The sequence below is a fragment of the Vombatus ursinus genome, unplaced genomic scaffold (genome assembly GCF_900497805.2).
Source record: "Vombatus ursinus unplaced genomic scaffold, bare-nosed wombat genome assembly UNPS02014884.1, whole genome shotgun sequence".
Classification (NCBI taxonomy): Eukaryota; Metazoa; Chordata; class Mammalia; order Diprotodontia; family Vombatidae; genus Vombatus; species Vombatus ursinus.
Genome location: NW_020954662.1, coordinates 2943701 through 2961369, shown reverse-complemented (window position 1 = coordinate 2961369; position 17669 = coordinate 2943701). Strand labels below are relative to the sequence as shown.

General features: G+C 46.8%; 1 protein-coding gene across 2 annotated transcripts in view; it reads right to left on the bottom strand.

Annotated features, from left to right (window-relative positions):
* Window positions 1-511: 511 nt before the first annotated feature.
* The window catches only part of RCC2 (regulator of chromosome condensation 2), a 51677-nt gene continuing 34519 nt past the window's right edge, over window positions 512-17669 (bottom strand). For both annotated transcript variants that reach the window (XM_027842754.1, XM_027842755.1), the window contains exons 11-13: window positions 14157-14229; window positions 3947-4024; window positions 512-893 (exon numbers count right to left, since the gene is read on the bottom strand). In XM_027842754.1, the coding sequence (XP_027698555.1) occupies window positions 786-893; window positions 3947-4024; window positions 14157-14229 (259 nt within the window). In that variant the 3' untranslated portion in view covers window positions 512-785. The remainder of the gene's footprint in view (window positions 894-3946; window positions 4025-14156; window positions 14230-17669) is intronic.

Here is a 17669-nt window from a genome sequence, read left to right as displayed (position 1 = left end):
TTTGATCAGAAGTAAAGACAAGGACAAACAGATATACACAGATCTTAAAAGGTCCCCATCATAAAACTAAAGCAAAAAAACAAAGATGGGCCAAAGGAGAACAGAGAGCTGGTTAAAGGGAGGCATGGTCTGACCCATTCCCCTTGACTCTCTTAAGAGAGTCACAAACAGAAGCTGGCAAAGGGCAACACTGGAAACCTTCTAACATGAAGACACTTGTTCTCAAGGACAAAGCCTGACCTTGGATGAAATGTTTTCACCAAGTCACCTTGACCTCCACGGATGAGGAAATAATAATCCTCACCAACCAGAGATTCTATAACCCATCTTCATCGCACAAGGAAGTGACTCTTGAAAAAATAAAAATAAAAAATGAAACAAAAAAATGCATATAAATGGACAAAAAGCAACACTTCCCCTCCCCTTCCCACCCCGAGGCAAACCAACAAATTAAAATAAACCCAAACCAAGGCTCAAAAGTTCCTGCCATTTTCATAGGAATGCTAACTCGTCAACTACGAGCAAATATTTTAATTAAACATTTGGGGTAGGGGAAGGAAGAAAGAGAGAAAGGGAGCGAGAAACGCTTTGGAAATCGTACAGTAAAAAGGTAGTAAACGTTGAATTTGCTTATAAAACGGAACCTCGGGAAGACTAACAAATAGGAGCTTCGGGCCACCTTTTCACTGTGTAATCTCTTCTCATCCGCCTTCTTTGTGTCCCAGTGCACATTGGAAATGACAGCTGCCTAGAGCGGCCCGCCAGCAGCCTCGATGCCCCCGGCATCAGGAGAGGGTGCGGGGATTATACTCAGGGAGTTTTTTTAGCTTTTCTTTTTCAGTCTCGCTCTCGTCCCTCGCGATCACCAAGGAGTGTGAGTAGCCCATGGCAACCTGGGGAGAAGGAATTGAATCAACACAAGCACAAGAATGCTGACAACACCAAGGTAGGCAGGTCTTTGGTCTCTGCTGGGAGGGGGTTTAAAATCTTGAGCTGTATCCCTAGTTTGCTCGGTCTATGGTTGAATAAAGATATTACACAGGGGAAAAATACATGCTTCCTGTTGCTTTAGGTGCTTTGTAAATTACAAAGCCCATGAGTCAGAGCAGCTCCAAGGTAGATTTTAAAAGCATAAAAACTTAAAAGCAACACAGAGTTGAAATTGGAGTTCCAACGACCTGGGTTCAAATCCCCTGCTCTGCCTCTGACTTTGAACCAAGACTTCTGGCCCGGAATCTCTTTATCCTTAAAATGCAGAGGGGTGGGATAGATGTTAGATGTAGAGCTGAAAGGGGCTTCAGAGGGCATCAAGCAGCTGGGCCAGCATGGGAACCCAAGAGCCACAATTCGATCTCAGCACTGTTCTCCTACACCACCTTGCCTCCCATGATCATCTAAAGGTCCCTTTCCCCATTTCTACACCTGTGATCCAAAGGGCAACCCTGAATAAAACCCTGGGTAAAGATAAATGCTCCTGTGGATGTGATCACATTAGGCAGGGCTTCCAGCTTTACAAAGCAAGTTTGTTTACTCTCAAAACAAACCTGTAAAGTAGGCAGCTCGCTAGGGTCATTACAGGTCACAGGTTAGTGGCCTTGGAGATGGAAGAGGCCTTAGAGGCCAACTAGTCTGACCTCTTCCCCACCCCAAAAGGGAGAACCACAGGCGAGTGACTTGCTCAAGGGCACACTGGTGGTAACTGTCACAGGCACCTTTGACTCCAAATGCAGCATCTTTGACTGTACCATCGTCCATTTTTATGGAGACTGGAGGAGGTTAAGAGATTGGCTGAATCAGAATCCCAGCCAGCTCGGCCACTTGCTGCCTACCGCCTGGGTGACCCTGGAGAAGGGCCTGGGCCTGACCTATCTGATCATTTCCTATCTCTAAAATGGAGGAAGATAGATTAGGTGACCTCTAAGGGTCCTGCCAGCTCAAAATGATTATCCTATAACTAGTTCATGCTCCGGAGCTAATACTCAATATCTAGGTTTTCTGACTTTCCAAGTCCAATTTCTGACAATACTTGAAGGCAGTGGGGATATGGGATCAAATCCTGGCTCCTCCTCCTTACTTTCTGTGATTTCAATCTATGGGCCACAGTTTCCTTATCTGCAAAAGGCAGGGGAGGGATGCGAGATGATCTCTGTCGTCCCTCTGCCTTCTTTAAATCTATGATCCTATGGAAAGAGGGAGAGGTAAACAGAACTGAACCCCACAGACCCAGGGCACATGTGTACTTTGACAATGACACAATCATATGTAAAACTCAGTCCTGTTCATGAAACCAGTTGATGAGCAAATCTAATAGTAACTAGTGTGAAAAAGTGCAAGAAACTGCTAGTGTGTCTTAAACCTCTTTGAGTCTGATGCTGCCACCTGTAAACTGAGGGGATGCAGCTACCTGGCCAACCTGCAAACCAGCTGCATTTGACAGTGGACAGGACACTAAACACAGGTCACAGGGCCCAAGCTTGAATCCAGGCTGGACCACCTGCCACCTCTGAGACTTGGGGCAAATGTTTTAACCTCTTTGAGCCTCAGGTTCTTAATCTGTAAAATAAAGGGGCTGGGCTACATCTGAGGCCCTTCCAGGTCTCCAGGTATGATCCATGTGGGGAACAGCATGGGCTCTCATGGAATTCGGAGTACACTCCACCCCCAAAACACAGAAACTTTCTTACAAGAAACTACTTCCGGCATCCACCCCCTGCTAATCTCAACCCTCGCCAGGTGGCCAAAGAAGGAAACCACAGATGGAGGGAGAGAGTGAATGTTTCCAAGCACCTTCCCTGTCTGCGCGGATGGAGCTGGGACACAATGATCCGCCACTCCCCTTGTGCGCATGCCCAACAATTCTCAGATCAAGTTCGCCCTGTTCCAGTGGGGGCTCATTTGCATCTGGCTCTGCCAGGCTGGTTAATGTCACAGCCCAAGGATGGTCCTCCCCCCATTTGCCCCATGTTTCCTTCATTCCACTGAGTGCCCGCACTAATGGTGAGCACATGAAAACTGAGCCCTGGGTGACAGAGAGGAGGGAGGCACTCAGCCCCTGGGAGGAGGGGAGGCCGAGGGACAAATGCCTTCTGCAAGTTGGAGCAGAAACAAATGCTGTTTGGGGGAGGCCCGTAACCCCCTGTTCATACATTTTCTCTTCCCACTGGGGCTCAGGCCAAAACAGTTACTATGATTACACTTTAGGATCAGAAAATCCCAATCATGGTCATAGAGATACTACAGGAGAGTTCGAGGGGTCCATAAAGTCACTTGGGTCCAACCTGCTTTCCCTACACAAATGGGAACCAAGTGACCCAGGATTTAAACTTCAGTCTTCTGAAATCAATCCAGACCTTCCCCCATTAAGAGTCAAGTAAATTCATAGGATCATGAATAATTTAAGAGCTGGAAAGGACCTTTGAGTCTCTCAAGCCCAGTGAGAAAACACAAGATCAAGACTAGTAAATCGACTTAGGACCACAGCTGGAGAGCCAGAAGGGAACTCAGAGGGTCAGACAACAACTCCTAAATTTTAAGAGCAAAGTGACTCAAGTGAAATGACTTGTCCAGGGTCACACAGCAAGTATCTGAGATAGGATTTGAACTCATTTCTTCCCAATTTCTAGTCCAGTGCCTAATCCATGCTATAAAAGGAACAATGGAAACAAATAAATGAATGAATGAATGAATGAAAGGAACAATGGGGAGATGAGAACCTATCACTGAGAAGTCTCCAGTGCATCCATATACACCATGTGCCACTCTTTCCACATGTGCTTCCCCATGATCCGTCCTCTCAGTAGCGCTGATTCAAAAGGCACAGGGGACACACGTATCAGATGACAAGCCCCGACTCTGCTGGAAGCAGCAGACAAAGACAGCAAGGACATGGGGCCTGCCCGCAGGGAGCTTCCACCCAGGGACCCCCTCCCTCAATCCCTCTACTCACCTGCTCTGTGTAAATGCCATCCAGGGTCTTCACTTCTTGGGCCGCAGTGGAAGACTTGGGCTTGTGATCGCCATAGCCCTAGAGAAGCAAAAAGGATGAGGGAGAGAATCTGAATGTGGGCGACCTCTGGGCCAAGCTTCAAGAAGGCTGCCTGTGAGGAGGGCCCCGCCTGAGCAGCCTCAGGGTGTAGATGGAGGCTAAATAATGACAACCGATAGCCTTTTGCCCCATCACACTGAGAAAAGTAAGCCCAATATGTAACTTATGGCCCTGAACCACAGAATCTGGGTTTACAAGGACCAGGTTCAAGCCTCGGGGTGTCTCACAAATTACTGCCTCATTCCCCATCCTCCCCCAATCCCGGAGTTTAACCCTGCAGACATCAGAATTTACCAGGTATTCAAGTTTATACAGAAAAGGTCAAAGGACCATCAGCTACCATGCAAGCACACAGGTCTAAGGATACAATGGTTGTAGGAGGCAGGATTTATGTGACCAGACACAAAACACTGAAAATAAAGAGTCATGGACACTCTCCTTTCTTCAGAGTCCTTCCAAACATCAATACCCCAGGGTTAAATGCTTTTGTCCCTTTCCCCCTCCTCTTTCTGTCTCTGTCTCTCTCCTCCTTTCCTTCTCCCTCTCTCATATTAATTATATTTAATTAATTATATCCCACCTTGCCAGGGACCTCTTTACTTGCTACCCTCACACTTTTAAGCCTATCTGCCCCATCCTACTGCCAACACATACCCCAATCCTAACACTTAGAAATGTGCCCAAAGGTAATTTAGAAAGAGAAACACTAACAGTTTTAGTGGATATACTATCTTTCTTCAAAGAATTCATAAGAACTTGTGGATATTACGTTAAATCTTGTACTCACTGGTTTGAGCTGATAATTCTCAACCATGCTCCTTTCCTTCCGGGACATCATAGGCTCCTATCCCCACATTATCTAATAGCTAATTCACTTGGAGTTATGCTAATCCTATGCCCACTCCCATCTGGGTTTCCCACCTCCCTGCCCAGCCCCAGATTCTGAATTCCACACAGGCAGGAGCTTTGTCATTCAATCTCTCTATGTCTCCCCAGGGCCTACAGCACTGTTTCACATAGCACAGAGCTACACATGAGGCTGCGTTCACTCAGCTGAACCAAGAGGCTCATTTAACCTGCAGGAGTCAAGACGTGATCAGCATTAAAAGGGCGCCTACAATTGGAATGAAACTATGATGAAGCTCCCACGACGTGCATGCAGGACCTGTGCCTGGCACTGGAGACAGAGAAAAGAACAGGGAGAAGACGAGGTCTCTGCCCCTAGAAGTAGATGCTACAATCTAATGGAATGCCTACACAAGGACGGGCAATGGAGAAGCTCTGACGGTGCTTCAGGAGAAACTCAGGCTGGAGAATGAGAGGCCGTCCAAGGCCAAGATCACAGAGAAGCCTGGATGCTAACAGCCAGAAGAGTTCTTATGATAAGATCAAAGAGCTAGAACTGGACAAAAGGAAAGAAAACAAGTACCTACTAGGTGCCAGGCCCTGTGTTAATTAAGCACTTCACAGGTATTACCTCATTTAAATTTCATAGCCCAACCTGGGAGGTAAGTGGGACTATTATACCCATTTTACTGATGAGGACACTGGGGCTAACAGAAGATAAGTGACTTGCCCAAGGTCAGACATCTAGGACCTGTCTGAAGCTGGATTTGAACTCAGGTCTTCTTGACTCCAGGCCCAGCACTCTATCCACTGAGCCACCCAGCTGCCCTCAAGAAGAGACCTATAATTAGAGAAACTAGAGTCCAATCCCTATTTAACAGAAGAAAACTGAGGCTCAAGCAGGTTAAGTGATTTGCCAACACAGACAGCGAATATCAGAGGTGAGATCTGAACTCAGGTCCTGACACATTATAGTCACAGAGTATCTGCATGAAGGTGTGCAGGCAGGAGGGCAGAACAAGATAAGGGAGCAGTTAATGATCCAACATGGCCAGAGCACAGGGTATGTGAGAAGCCAAGGACGGCAGAACAGGACAGCAAGGCCAGATCCAAGAGCTTGCATTTTCCATAGGTAGGAAACAGTGAGTCGTTGTATAGGCTCACTTGGCAGATCCCAAGATTACCCGGTCACAGACGGGGAGAGGCCCAGTCCAATCCCCTCACTTATAGATGAGGCAACCAAGGCACAGAGAGGTTAAGTGACATGCCCTAAATCACACAGCAGACTCCCAGTCCCGGCACTCCAACCACTAAGCCAGCTGGCGGAAAAGTCACCGGGGCTGCTGAGGAACGGTGCAAAGGGAGGCTCCCTGGCCTCAGATCCAGCATTCATTCCAGTGCACCATGAAAAGATCAAACCAACAGGTGGGACATAACTTAACTCTTCCCTATGAATGTCAGATGTGAAAAGGCAATGTTGGATCAAGGGTGATAACGTCAAAATGGCAAAGATGACCAAATAGGAAAACAGCAAATGATACAGCGGGGCTGTGTGAAAAACTGCAACTGAGCTGGTCCAGCCATTTCGGAAAGCAACTTGAAACTGTGCTGAAAGTTATCAAACGACACACACTATGACCCAGAAATACTGCTACTAGGCCTAGCCCTGACCCCTCCCCCAGAGAGATCAAAGACAAATGAAAAAGACCCATATATACGAAACATTCACAGCCCCTCTTTTTGTAGGGTCAAGAACAACTGGAAGCTAAGGGAGTGTCCATTAATTGGGGAAAAGAGTAACAAATTATGGTATATGGCTGGAATGCAATAACGTTGTACTAGGGTTTCCTACAAATTGATATAGAATGAAATGACTGAATCAGGAGAAAAACTGGTAACAATGAAACAAATTTCAAAGATGTAAGAATGATGCTCAATGTAATAACCAGGAAGGGCTCCCTCAATTACTTAGAGATCTACAATGAAAAAGCATGTGACCCCTCTGGATATTTTTTGGATACGGCCAACGGGGGAATTTGATTTTGCTTGACTCTGCCTATTCATTGCAAGGATTTTGAGGAAGAAGGTTAGGGATAGGGACAGGGAGGGAGAGAGGGAGAGGGAGAGAGAGAGAGAGTCACAGACAAATAGGACCTCGAGAGTTATTCTACAAAGCGAGCTCTCTACTAGAGAAAGAGAGAGAGACAGAGACAGAGAGAACAAGAGAACAGAAGGAGTTCCTCCTTTTATTCCACAATATATGGAAATGCTCCATTTTATCTGCTATTTCTTAAGCTTAGATTTTTTTTTAATTAAAGGTGATTATTCAGAAAGGATTAAATAGAGCATGCTTCCTGGGAGGGGTAAGATTGTAAGCCATATTTTGAGGAAACTCAAACAACAGAGATTGTTGGGTTTGGGGCTGAAAGGAGGTAAAGAAAGACACGGCCTTGGGCAGGAGATGTGCATGGACGGCAAACTGATCAACATGGATTGGAAACAAGTGTGTGGGTAGAAAAGTAACAAAAAATGTGGCTGGGAGAGCTGGGGTGGGCAGAGGATAGACGGCAGGATCTCAAGGCCACGATCCAGGACTGGACACAGTAAGCATCATGGAATCACTATGTTCCTGAGCAGAACAAGGGGGGAAGGAGAGTCTAGAAGATCCCTGCTGGGGGGAGGGAGAACATTTAGAAGGTGACTAAGAATAACTCAAGTACTGAGGCCCTCTGAATGAGGTCCACCATTATCTGAAAGAGATCAGCCCACTTCCTATCCACACAAAAAATCCAAGCAGATGAAGAATGCACGTTGACTCGACTATGACATGGAGTCAGGTGGCAGCATCAGTGTGGCTCTGCATTAGAGAGGTACGTATACACAGCAAGATACCTACAGACATGCACGTGCACACAATGTGTTAATCCATCTCTCTCAACAGATACAGATTACAAAGAGTGTACTGCACATCATCGGCATATCTGTTAGTTAGAGCAAACAGACAGCGAGCTAAGCCATCAAGTGGAACAGAATGAATTTGGGAAATTAAATTATGATTCCGATGACACCCATGGACTTCTCACCCCCAAAACCCATCTTTTTAACGCCATAGTTTTCTGCTGGTGTTCTGCGCTTGTGAATGAAGAAGCCCCATGACATTGGGGGTGATCCCAACAGCAGATCAGTACAAGGCAATGAAAGAAGGGTGGTATTCTCAGGATGCCGGCTCTCTCTCCCCTGTGCTGACTGGCATGGAAGAAGCAACATCGCAGACCTCCCCATTAAGGGTCTCCATGACCAGAATAGGAGGGCTAGCAGAGTGCTCCAATTCAACACAGGATTAAAGGGACCAAAGACAGGCCTTTGACGGGCAGAGGGCAGTGCCTTGGACAGTCATAGGATAACATTTAGAGCAGGACCTCAAAGGGCATCTATCCCTCTCTGCCTCCCCAAACAGTGAGGAAACTGAGTCCCAGAGCTGTGGAGTGATTTCTGCAGTCACACAGAGCTGGGAGAACAGGACCAAAGGCATACACGAGGAGAAGGCATGGATGGACTTCTAGCTGCACTGGACGGGAAAGCCCACACCATGTGAGGACTCAAGTATATGAAGGTAGATGGTGAAAGGCTGAAGTCTGTGACAAGCTTGGAGTTATTCCTCAATAAATGGACCAAGGAATCAGAACTTTGTGGCCAGATGAGTTCTCAAGGGTGGTGCATAAAAACATGCAGTGAGTGCAAGGCTGTGTGCTGAGGCAGGGAGGTTAAGCCCCACAGGGCAGGTAAGGAAGCTATTCTTGTCCTCTGTCCTGGTGAGGGAGTGCACGTCCAGGGGTCATGTTCTGGGCACCAAGCTTTAGGAAGGACACTGGTAAGCTGGAAAGGGCTCCAGCGGGGGCAGACAGAATGGGCAAGGGCCCTCGGGTCGTGCCACAGCAGTTGGAGGACCTGGGCATTTTCACCTGCCAAGACTTGTTTAGAGGAAAGGAAGATACAACAGCTCCAAGCATACGAAGGGCTGTCTTTCAACTTGCTTAGTCTGGCACCGGAGGGGAGAAACAGAAGTAATGGGGGAAGTTATGGAAGAAGCAAATCCAAAGGCTTGATGTCAGGAAAAACGCTTGCTAAGAAAAACTTCCCCCTCCTAGATCCCCTCCCGCCCTGCCCTTCTGTCTGTCGCAGGGCACGGACCCCCTCCAGTCTTCTCCTCTGACTGACTGGGGAGGTCCTGCCAGGGCAGCCACGCTCTGGCCTCCAGCCCACCATGCTGTCCTCACAGGGCTGCCTGCCTACCCGCCCCACTCACATCCAGCTTGTGCCTCCAACACCGTCAGCTCCTTTTTCGGCTATTATTTGTATTCCCAACACAGCACGGTGTCAGGCACGTTAAGTTCTTAATAAATGCTTGCTCTGTCTCTCTCCTTCCCTTTCTCTATCTCTCTATCTTTTTCTTTCTTTCCCTCCTCCCTATCTCTTTCTGCATCTTTTTTCCCCTCTCCCTCCCTCCCTCTCCTCCCACCTTTCTCTGTGTATGTGTGTCTCTCCCAGAATCAGAACAATCCAAATCTGAACGGACTGCGTTGAGGGTTAATGCTCCCCCCACTCACGGGCTGGCTTTTCTCCTTTTCTGATGGTTATGCTATAGTAGACATTTCACAGAAGGGATTCCTTTTTTTATGTTACAGGTTGAGCTAAACAGCTCTCCAAGTCCTTCGAGAGTTGGCAAACAAGAAAAGGCAGAGGCTGCTGGAAAGAATGGGAAGGAGGATCAGTCTAGTATCTGCCAAATGTCTACCTTTGGGTGAGCCCGGACAGGAGGAGATGGACAACAGGATCAATCTAGCCCAATGTTATCTCATTCGTGTATTCTCCCATTGACAGCCCCACACAGAAAGAAGGGAAAACTGAGGCCCAAAGAAACAGACCAAGAACTTCACAATAGAACCCAGGTCTTCAGGCTCCCGAGTTGGGCTTTGGGTTCACAGACCAGGATTCCCCAAATAGAAGCTGGGGATGTTCTGGGACATTGCACAGAATGGAATGGGGGCCCCCGGAGAGGAACCCCGTCTAAGACCTGAATCATCAGAAACAATTCCAAGTGGTCTTTTTTCCTCCAATACAAAAATGAGGCTAGTTTTAGGAGAGGAAGGGAGTGTAGGAAAAAAATGTCCAGCCATCAACAGTGAAACCAAGAGGAGATCGAGAGATATGCCACAGGAAAGAATAATTAGGGACAAATATGAAATGAGCCTGAATCAGTGATTTCCCTGCCACAGTGAACTCCCAGATAAGGAAACTCCCCCCACTGATACTGGTCAGTGACCTCCATGCCATGTCATGGTCTTAGGAGTCTGTAACCTCTTGTGTGTAACAAACCCGGCTTATGGATCCCTTCTCCAAATAATATTTTTAAATGCATAAAATACACAGGATTATAAAGGAAATCAATTTTATTGGAATACTGCTATAAAAATCTTTTGGGGATGGGGGGCAGCTAGGTGGTGCAGTGGATAGAGCACCAGCCCAGGAGTCAGGAGGACCTGAGTTCAAATCCAGCCTCAGACACTTGATACTTACTAGCTGTGTGACCCTGGACAAGTCACTTAACCCCACCATTGCCTAACCAAAAAAAAAAATCTTTCTTTTTGAAACTTCACAGAGGCCAGATTAAGAAATCTTGTCTTAGAATTGTCTAGAAAAGTGGTCAGCAAACACAGTCTGAGGCCCAATCCAGCCTGCCACCTGGTTTTGTACAGCCTGCAAGCTAAGAATGATTTTTACATAAAACTTTACTTAAAAAAATTCTTTCTGCTCACCCCTGGCCCAGGGAGCAGTGTTTCACTTGGGGGTGACAGAACTGCACTGTGTCAGAGAAAGGACTTCAACACAGACCTTCCTTGCTCCAAGGCTAACTCTCTATCCACACCATGCTGCTGCCTGAGAACTATGGAGGCAATTCCTGACTCGTGTTTCAAACTCCCCCACACCCTTCTACAATACTTCATGTCACCCCCCATCAGGAGGGCCCACGTCCCACCTGTACTTTATAAGCCCCTAAGTGTTTCCCTGCCAAGGAATTTGGCTGGCCCAGATCAGGGGGTTTTGCCACTGGTCATCTGGGTTCATAGCTGTATCAAGCTGACTCGCCACCACCTAAATGTCTCCCTAAGAAGCTCCCTTGGAATTGCAAAACTCTATTTGGAAGCACCTAATGATTCTGAACAGGACCTACAGAAATATCTATGCCTCAGTAAGAGAAGGAGCCACAAAATGGGTCAGGCTTCTTTTCACTTCCTCTCTTCTGACCTTCAAATGGGGTCAGGAACTTCCTTTGGCCTCCCTTAAGACTAAATCAAATCAAAAAAAAACAAAACAAAAAACAAAACAAAACAAGACTAAATCAAATCCCACCTTCTGCAGGAAGGGCCTAGCCTGCTCGCCATCTCCCAAAACTCCCTGCTATTGCCCTGTCCCTCTAAGATTATTTTTCATTTATCTAGTTGATATTTAGTATCTACCTACTTGTATTCATGCTATCTTTCTCATCAAGCTGGTGGGCAAGGACTTTGTTTCTGTCCTTCTTTGTAACCCCAGCTTGGTACATAGTAAGTGCTTAATACACGTGTACTGAATGACTTGACATTAGGGAACTAGCCAGCATGTATCCCTTCCATGGACAAACTCCTGGGTGACAAAGACTGAGAGCTTGGAGACAGAGAAAGAATGAAGCCTATTAATCACCAATGGGGGCTCGGCAGGTAAAGCTCTCACTCTGGCCCCGAGCCTTCCCTTTCCTGCCATCCCTTGACTACTGGTTCCAGTGCTTTCAGCTCTCTTTGTAGAGGGAAGATAAGAGGGTGAAAACAAAGATGGTCACATTTCTAGGAGTAAAGCACATGACTTGTAGGGAAAAACTTGCCGGGCCCAAATCAGTGGGGCGAGATAATAAAGTAGGATAAAAACGAGAAGCAAGATTTACAAAACACATTCTACCCCAGAGCCTTGTGAGGTCCTAGGTCCTGGTGTTATCACCACCTACAATTTAAAGATTAAGAAACTGGGACTCAGAAAGGCCAGATGCCTCGCCCTGGGTGAGAAGGTTGTTCTCTTTTCACAAAAAGGTCACACTTTAAAAAGCCCATTCTCAAAATGCACTAGGCAGCCAGGTAAACTCCAAAAAAATCTGGCCTCAGATACTTAACTTGTAGGTGACCCCGGGCAAGTAATATAATTGCTATTTGCCTCAATTTCCTCATCTATAAAATCAGGATAACAACAGCACCTACCTCCCAGGGTTGTTGTGAGGATCAAATGCGTTACTATTTGTAAAGTGCTTAGCACAGTGCCTGGCACCTAGTTGGTACCACACAGTGCTAGCTATTATTATTGTTATTATTACTAAAACAATCCAGGAAGGTAGATAGAATAACCACTCCCTTTCACATCTAGGTAAACAAACTTCTACGGACACCTCAGGAGCAACTTATAGTCTCTCTAGCACCAGTTTCTGAACTATATTTTTTTCGGATGGCTCTCCTGGGAACTCTAGTAAAGCCTATGGACCCTCTACAGAAGAATATTCTTTAATGCATTAAAAAAAGGCTTTTTACAAAAGAAACTGGTTCTATGAAAATACAATAATCAAAACTTTTAAAAAGTTCACAGATGCAAGGTCAAAAACCAGGGTCAGATCGATCAAGAGATGGGACTTAATCCAGGTCCTTCTGAACTCAGCATTCTGGCCACTACATCACACTGTCTTGTTATCCCCATTACACAGATAAGAAAACTTAGGCTTATAAAGATAATGTATAGTGGAAAAAGTGGTGAACTTGCCAGGAGTCAAAAGGAGTCATTACTAGCTATGGAAAGGTCACGTCACATCTCAGTTTCCACATCGCTAACATGAGGGGATTGGACTCAATGACCTTCCAACCCTAGCTCTAAGATCCTGTGAAGGAATCTGCCCAAGGCACCAGGACCCGGGTCTCTTTCATGAAGTCCCAGATTCCTCACATTATGCCACCCAGAAGATGAAATATGGCCGCTCCCCATTCCCTATAAAGAAATCTATCATGTGTGCAGCCAAGGAAACAAGGCCTCATCCAAGGCACATGCAGACTGAGCAAGGGAGTCAGTGTGGTGAGCACCTCTGGGACTGGATCAGGAAAATGAGGATCCATTAGCACTGCCCTAATCACTCGTGTAATTGAGACTAAAAACTGAGAAGACAGAATGAAAGCCGATTTAGTAAAGTGGGGGACCTCCCATGAGACAGAGTCTAAAAGGCCACCACTCTGTGACATCTGCTAATGACTGCTTCCCAGCTAGTACTTATGGGGCTTCAGCATCTGAAAAGGCTTTGATGGGCCTGGAAAAGTGTGAATTCAATGGTTATTTATTTGCTCTCTAAGTTTTAAAAGGAAGAGACACAGCTAACCCACTACTTCTCATGGAGAATAGGCTGTGAGACACCGGAGACTTGGAGCTGTCTCTTGCCGTGGAGAAAGTATTTTATGGGGTTGAGGGGTAATTGATTTTTAGAAAATCCTACCTTGATCTGCATTTACATGGCCCAAATGGCTTTGGTCTCACCAATCACTTCCTCTGAAGCCAAATGTGGACGAGAAGAAGCCCTGGGTCAGAGGGTGAATCTACACTCCATAAATTTGGAGGCAATGGGGGCCCCAAGACCATAACATCATCTGTGCCTAGTCTATGATAAATAGCATGGGAAAGCGCCAGTGTGGCTGGGCCTAAGAAACAGCCTGAATCACACAGACATTAACTGTCTTTAACTGTCATTAACCCAGGGACACATAGATGGTATCAGAGGTGGGGGTGCTAACCAGGTATTCCGAAATCCAAATCCAACACTCTGCTTAGTATAACCTAACTTTGTTTTATCACATTAATACTACAGAACGATGAGCAGGTCCTTCATAAAGGATCCCTGCCAAAGCATTCAGGATCAGGCCTGGGCACATACAAGTACCTTAAGTAAATGTCTGCTCATTGAATTCATGCTTCAAGAAAAAGGAAGAAAATACTGAAGATGCAACAGATGTGAAGACCCATGAGTGCTAGAATGTGAGAACATCTCCCTTGATTCACAGGTGAGGATGAGTAGGGACGTGAGGCCAGGCAGGAGCAAGCTGGACAGGAAACCTGATGGGTGGCTCTCTCAACCTAACAGGTGTTCCGGGCCTTGGACCCTTCCCTTATCCTCCCCTCACTGAGCCTCAGATCAATCAAAGAATCTTACCAATTCACCAAAGGTTGGAGATGGGCCCCAGCTTATCGTGCTCTCGTCTGCAGCCACGATAATACTGCTCTTCCTGAAAAGAGAGAAAGAAGCGGTCACTGCTGGTCTCGGGGCCTCCTCCACTGCCCTGACCCTGACCTAGGGTCCTTCTTGCAAGCTGTGGACTCAGGGATGCTGATGAGGGCACTGCCTGCCTTTAGACTCCAGCGAAGGCCACGGCACAATCCTATTTTCATCTCAGCATTTCAAATAATCAGCAACAGCAGGAATTAACGTTCCAAGAAAAAGGGAAAAATATTTAAAACACAAAAACACTTAATAGCATCCCAGCCTCCTTTTCTTTTTTTCTTTCTCTCTTATTTTTTTTCCCTGAGATCAGGCTGTAAGGGCAGCAGCCCACAGGGACCGGAGCCCCACACTGATCAGTCCAGAAGCTTTGACGACCTCCATTCTAACCAAGGCCAGGTCACTCCTCAATAGGAAGCCTGGTAGCCCTCCCTGACTCCTGGGGGCTTGCCATATTGGGGTCAGACACCCAAATGCCTTAGCCACCTGCAGTTCAGAACTCCCCAGCTCAAGGGCCTCTATCAGCCTCCCACTTTCCTAGAAACAGGGATTAAAGGCCATGCACCACCAAGTCCAACCCAACCACAGCCTGATTTTCTACAGGTAAATTCCATACAATTACCCTCTAAGGTAAATTGTTAGGTAATAAAACACTCTGAAAAAGGTCAAACATCTTGTAATTGTGACCTATTCTATCCATGTTACAGATGCAAAAGGAAACTGAGGTACTAAGGGGTAGAATGCCTTGGCCAGCTAATAAGTGCTAGAGCAAGGGGCAGCTAGGTGGCACAGTGGATAGAGCACTGGCCCTGGATTCAGGAGGACCTGAGTTCAAATACAGCCTTGGACACATTAACACTCACTAGCTGTATGACCCTAGGGCAAGTCACTGAACCCCACTGCCTAGCCAAAAAAAAAAAAAAAAAAAAAAAAGCAGGATTTGAATCCAAGTCTCCTGAATTCTCAGTTCTTCCCGCAATATAAGAAAAAGGCTGAAGGAGTCTTTTAGAAGCATTCCTGATTTTAAGTCCTGAACACACAACTCCTCTCTCTACTTTAATTGGTTTTTAGATCCCTCCATCCAAAACTAAAAACAGCATGCCTTTCAGAATACAGCAAAGACTGTCAGACATGGTCTGACAATTTGCTAAATTGCCTTTTTTTATCTTTATCTTTTTTAAACAAGGGATGGTTCTCTGAGCAGAAGAGGGGGAGGGATATGTTATAAAATGAATGATATTTTTAAAAAAGCATCAACAGAACTGAAAATAAACAAAAAACCCATGAACATAACAGCTAGCACTAACACTTAGCATTTGTATTTTACATGTTATCTTATGTGATCACCACAAGAACCCTTCTGAGGTAAGTGCTATTATCCCCATTTTATAGCTGAGGAAACTGAAGCAAGACAGAGACTGAGTGACTTGTCCAGGATCACTCAGCTAATAAGAATCTGAGGCTGAATTTGAAACCACACCTTCCTGACTCTAGGTCCAGCATCCCACACGCTGTGGTAGCACCTTGCTGCTTCTGGTAGATAGGCCAGGGCTGCCATTGGATCCAGGCCATTCAAAGACTCCGGCCTTGCAGGCTCCACAATGTCAACCCCCAGCAACTCTCCCCTGGTGCCATCTTAGAGTGACAGGGTGTCTCACTCACGATCTCATTATCTCCCATGAATGTTCCACACCTGTGACGGACAAGGCCACCTCTGCTCTCCTCTCCTCAGCACACATACCGAGAACATCCCGCAGCTTCCTTTACCAGAGCCTAGCCTCCTCTAATTTCACCTCATCCCTCCCCATGGTTTAGGCTTTCTAAACTTGTTGCCCATGCAATAAACATTTATTAAACACTTCCTAGATTCAAGGCACTCTACTAAGCACTGGGGCATACAAATGCAGCAAAAGGCAGTCCCTGTCCTCAAAAAGCTTGCATTCTAATGTGGAAGACAAGACCCAAAAGGAAGCTGAAAAACTGCAGCATGTTCCCTGGAGTAAATGGAAATGACCTGGAAAGGTCAGAGCCCTCCACAGAGGCCGGCTTTGGGAGGGACCTATGCTCCTCGGTCCCATCAGAGGGGAGGAGGTGCTGCCTATCAAAAGCGGAGTCAATCAGCAGGGGGATCAGCCCATCCTGAGGGTGGCAGCCAAGTCTGGCGGAGCAGAGGGAGAATGACCAAGACAGGGCCTCTCCCCCACGCCATCACTGGCCTCAACCTGGACTCAAGAGTTAAACAGGACAATGTTCCTTTGTTCTCCATTCTCCAGCACCCTGCCCCCGTCACCTACCCTCCAGCAAGCCTAGCCAAAGGTCAAGGCTGCGTTATTCCCACCCTCTGCCTCTTCAGCTTCTGATGGCAAAGGGGAAGATGCTGGGGGGGTCACTCAGCTGTGCTCAGCCCATCACTAATACACGTCATGGATCTGTACCTGGGTGTCGTGGCAGCAAGCCGGTCCTTTAAGTCCTCCCTCAGCCGTTTCAAACATTCTCTTCTCCCTCCAAGCCTCCTCCTCCCCAATTCACTCAGAAGAAGGCTTAGTCTTTTACTTCACTAGAAAAATTCACTGTGAGCATCATCCCCTTGCCCTCCGACCTTTGACACAAGGGGAGCATCTCTCACCAAGGCCAACCGGTGTGTGTGTGTGTACACACACATACACATATTTATCTCTCTGTGTGTGTGTATGTACATTATATATATATATATATGATCCCATGTTTTCCTCTCCACTCCTGCAGTTTGAATCTCCCACAGTTCTCTCACTCATCTGCTATCTGCTGGCTTGTTCACCAGTACCTACAAAAACAGAAAGATGATTCCTATCCCTATAAGATCCCCACTAGACACCAGCATCCCATCCGACCATCTTCCTCCATTTGCCCTCTCACAGTCAAACTGACAGGAAGAAGCTGCCTAACCCCCTGGCATTTAAGTCCTCAGCACTCACTCACTCCTTAACCTCTTGCAACCAGGCTGCCAATCTTATCAATCACTCAATCGAAACTGTCCTTACCACTGACCCAGCTGCTGAATCTAATGGCCTTTTCCCTCGATTCTCCATCTTTCTTGACCTCCCCACAGCATTTAACACTGTCTCCCTCTGGATATACTCTCCTTTTTAGGTCCACACCCCCACCCCGGGTCCTCCTGGAGATCCTCTCGGCTCAGAGTATCCAGGCTCTCGGGGCTCTCCAGCGACCTGTGCGGGCGCTCCTCAGGATCTTCTGCTGGCTCATCTTCCCCAACACATCTATCTGCCTTAGAGGTAGAAGTGGCCCAGAGATGTGTGTGAGGCCCTCCTCTTGACCAGGGCCCCAGTTCTAACATCTCAGGTTCTCAAACTCTGTCTAGCACTGACATTCTGTGTTCTAAGGGCCCTCCCAGCTCTGACATTCTGGGTTCTAAGGGGCCTCCCAGCTCTGACATTCTGGGTTCTAAGG